General features: G+C 54.5%; 1 protein-coding gene across 1 annotated transcript; it reads right to left on the bottom strand.

Annotated features, from left to right (window-relative positions):
• Positions 1 to 125: 125 nt before the first annotated feature.
• Positions 126 to 949, bottom strand: LOC136246229 (tryptophan synthase alpha chain-like). Its single transcript, XM_066037657.1, is given in 4 exon segments — positions 126 to 310; positions 313 to 609; positions 612 to 900; positions 902 to 949. Coding segments are annotated over 4 exon segments (819 nt in total).
• Between the last annotated feature and the right edge of the window lie 51 nt (positions 950 to 1,000).

Genomic DNA, 1,000 nt, shown 5'->3' with positions numbered 1-1,000 from the left:
GGTTGGCACTCAGCTCGCTGTGGAAGACCATCTGCGTGCATTGTTACAGCGAATCCACAAGTCCTCGGGGACGTCTCGTCCGGCAATGGCGCGTATTTTGGGACGCACAAGATTTTTGAGCCAATTCATCGTTGGGAGTCCTCCAGCCCGGCGCGCCAGTCCGCCATTTTTTTACCGACTGCAGGGATAATTTCTTCAGGCGTCGTCAGGTTATCCTCGATTGTCTCAATCAAGGCAGAGCCAATCACGACTCCATCCGCATGCTGGGCGACAAGGCGTGCGTCCTCACGGGTTTTGATACCAAAACCACGGCAAGGGGTAGGGAGCATTGCTTTTTCAAAGCCGTTAAACGCATCGTTAAGTCCTGTTTGTTAGCACCCCCCGTGCCAGTGATACCAGCAATAGAGACATAATAAACGAATCCACGTGCTTTTTCGAGCAACGTGCTGAGGCGTTGCGGGCTGGTCGTCGGTGTCGCTAGACGGATAACATACATGGCGTTACGCTCTGCTGCGTTTATGAAGGGCGCGTCTTCTTCTATGGGGACGTCTACGAGAATGACGCCATCAGCACCGCTTGTTTGAGCCTGTGCGAAGAAGGCATCGATGCAAAGGCAAGCACAGGATTAGCATAGCCCATTAATATAAGGGGCGTGCGGTCGTTATGGCGGCGGAAGACGCACACCATCTCGAGAATTTTAGCAACGGAGATGGTGTTGGCCCGAGTGTGGCTAAGCGCGCGGGCGTGGGCTTTCTGGATAATGGGACCATCGGCAGTCGCATCCGAGAACGGCATACCCAGTTCGATAAGGTCTGCACCCATGTCAGGCAGCTGGTTAAGCAGCTGTTGCGATAGCACAAGCGTTGGGTCGCCAGCACTGATAAAAGGCATTAACGCCGCCCGCTTCGCGGGTCGCTAGTTCTTGGAAAAGCGCGTCGATTCGATTCATTATCAGGGCGACTCGGCAATGGTTTGCATGTCTTTGTCACCCCGCCCGCTC

The sequence above is a fragment of the Dysidea avara genome, unplaced genomic scaffold (genome assembly GCF_963678975.1).
Source record: "Dysidea avara unplaced genomic scaffold, odDysAvar1.4 SCAFFOLD_559, whole genome shotgun sequence".
Lineage (NCBI taxonomy): Eukaryota > Metazoa > Porifera > Demospongiae > Dictyoceratida > Dysideidae > Dysidea > Dysidea avara.
Note: the sequence above shows the minus strand (reverse complement) of the source record. Positions and strands in the feature narration are given on the sequence as shown.